This window comes from Nicotiana attenuata, chromosome 3 (genome assembly GCF_001879085.1).
Source record: "Nicotiana attenuata strain UT chromosome 3, NIATTr2, whole genome shotgun sequence".
NCBI classification, from domain to species: Eukaryota; Viridiplantae; Streptophyta; class Magnoliopsida; order Solanales; family Solanaceae; genus Nicotiana; species Nicotiana attenuata.
Genome location: NC_031991.1, coordinates 3,612,715 through 3,615,063, shown reverse-complemented (window position 1 = coordinate 3,615,063; position 2,349 = coordinate 3,612,715). Strand labels below are relative to the sequence as shown.

The 2,349-nt window shown below is 34.2% G+C and overlaps 1 protein-coding gene across 2 annotated transcripts; it reads left to right on the top strand.

Annotated features, from left to right (window-relative positions):
- On the top strand, positions 227-2,349 carry LOC109224507 (serpin-ZX-like). Of its 2 annotated transcripts, none has more exons than XM_019389082.1 (2): positions 227-662; positions 1,379-2,349. In XM_019389082.1, exon 2 carries the CDS (start codon positions 1,595-1,597, stop codon positions 2,180-2,182), a length of 588 nt encoding a protein of 195 aa, XP_019244627.1. In that variant the 5' UTR covers positions 227-662; positions 1,379-1,594; the 3' UTR covers positions 2,183-2,349. Both variants share the same exon structure in this region, with proteins under 2 accessions (XP_019244627.1, XP_019244628.1).

Below are 2,349 nucleotides of genomic sequence, written 5' to 3'. Positions count from 1 at the left end.
AGGTTTCTCAAAAAAAAAAAAAAAAAAAAAAAAAAGGAGAGAGAGAGAGAGAGAGAGAGAGAGAGAGAAGAAGCGTTTTACGTCAACAGATTCCTAAAATCTCGAGGGCTCCTAGTTTAGGTTAGCAGAATTTGAATATATATATATATATATATATATATATATATATATATAGGGTAAACAACAAGGACTAGGGTTTTTATTCTTAGTATATTTTTCAAGTTTCTAACTACGGCCTGTTAATCAAAAAGAGACATGGCGGAAGGAAAAGAAGAGAAGATTGATTCTTGTGCACAGGTTGCTGGTCGAATTCTTCTAAAGGAGGTAATTAAAAAAAGTGATAAATATGAGTATATTAACATATTATTGTCTCCACTATCTTTCCACGCCGTATTGAGCATGACAGCCGCCGGAGCAACAGGAGATACATTAACTCAGATGCTTCAGTTTCTTGGCGTTAGAAATATCGATGATTTGAATTCCAACTTCTTAAAAATGGCTGCTGTTTTTGAGAGCAACAGTGAGAGGGATAGTAATTGTCCAGATTTGAGCTTTGTTAGCGGAATGTGGGTGTCTTGTACACATGAATTGAAAGACTCTTTCAAAGAATTAGTCAATACTCTCTATAAACTGAGGCTAAATCTGTTGATTTTCAACGAAAGGTGCGTCGCCATTTTCTTTTGTATTGTCTGGTTTCCTGTTACGTATATATCATTTGAGTATTTTCACATAAATCACAATTGATACTTTTGTTATGCTTAACTCTCTCAATTAGGGTAGACATTATATTATGTCAACAAACCACTAAGATTCTAGTCCAGATACATTGGAAGAATAGTCTAAACTCCTATACAACAACAATATACCTACTAATTAGTATAGCCTCACAAGGGGGTTTGAGGCGGATAGTCTGTACACACACCTTAATCCCGGACTACTTGTTATATGCATGGTTTATTTATTTATTTATTATTAGTATTTCTGCTGGCCAAAATTTAGACATAAGAATAGATATTACTCCCTCCGTTCCAGTTTATGTGAATCTATTTCTTTTTTGGTCCGATCCAAAAAGAATGACTCCTTTATAAATTTGGAAACAATTTAGCTTAAACTTCCAATTCTATCCTAAACAACCTTTTTGACTTGTTTAGGACCACAAATTCAAAAAGTCTTCATTTTTTTTTAAAATTCCGTGTCCAGTCAAACAAGTTCACATAAATTGGAACGGAGGGAGTAATAGCTAGACAATAGACTTAAGTAGTGTCAATGTCACCCTTTATCCTGATCTGCAATTAATTTCCTACATATATACAAATTGAGGTTAGTTTATCTATGAACTTGTGAATAGTAAATAAGCTCAATGCTTATTTTTATGCAGGAAGAGGTGGTAGAAGAAGCTAACTTATGGGCTAGCGTTGCATCAAAAGGCCTCATCACAAAAGTTCTCAAGACAGAGTACCTCAACGAATATACAACGGTCATTTTTGCAAATGCTTTGTATTTTAAAGGTACATGGAAAGAAATATATGACGAACATCAAACCAGTAACAAAGACTTTTACCTACTCAACGGTGACAAAATTTCAGTTCCATTTATGACTGGCTGCAAAGATTTTCTATATGGATCATTTGAAGGTGTTCAAGTTGCTAAAATTCCATACTTAATTGGAAAAGACAATAAAGAGTTTTCTATGTATATTTTTCTTCCAAAAGAAAAAGATGGATTGCCTAACTTATTGACAAAAGTGAATTCTTGTCCAAAATTCTTTACCAAAAAATACAGACTTCGGAAGGAAGAACTTGATGCATTCTTCATTCCAAAGTTCAAATTCTCATACTTTGTAGTGGATGAAGTGATAGAAACAATGAAGGAAATGGGATTGACTCTCCCTTTTGACGACAAATGTGAAGAGATAACTGAGATTGTAGAAACTGAAGGGCCATTCCTTATCAATAGGATATTACAAAAAGCATTTGTGGAAGTAAATGAGAAGGGTACTGAGGCAGCAGCTGTTACTTACGAGTCAGATGATGATATGGGATTTTCATTGTATGATATGCCACCACCTCGTCCAAGGTTTGTAGCAGATCATCCTTTCTTGTTCATGATCAGGGAAGATGTTTCAAGATCGGTGCTTTTTGTTGGAGCTGTGCTAAATCCTTTGAGTGAATCAAATGATTAATTGAGGATGTAAGAGGTTTCAAGATTGGTATACTAGGTGTTGTTTTGTTTATTGGCTCTTTGTGTAAGATATTTGAGGGGTTTATGTTTTCACCTGCATGCTCATGACTACTATCTATTCATCTTGTTTTTTTTTCATTTGGTGTGCTTAATAAATTCTGCATTGTT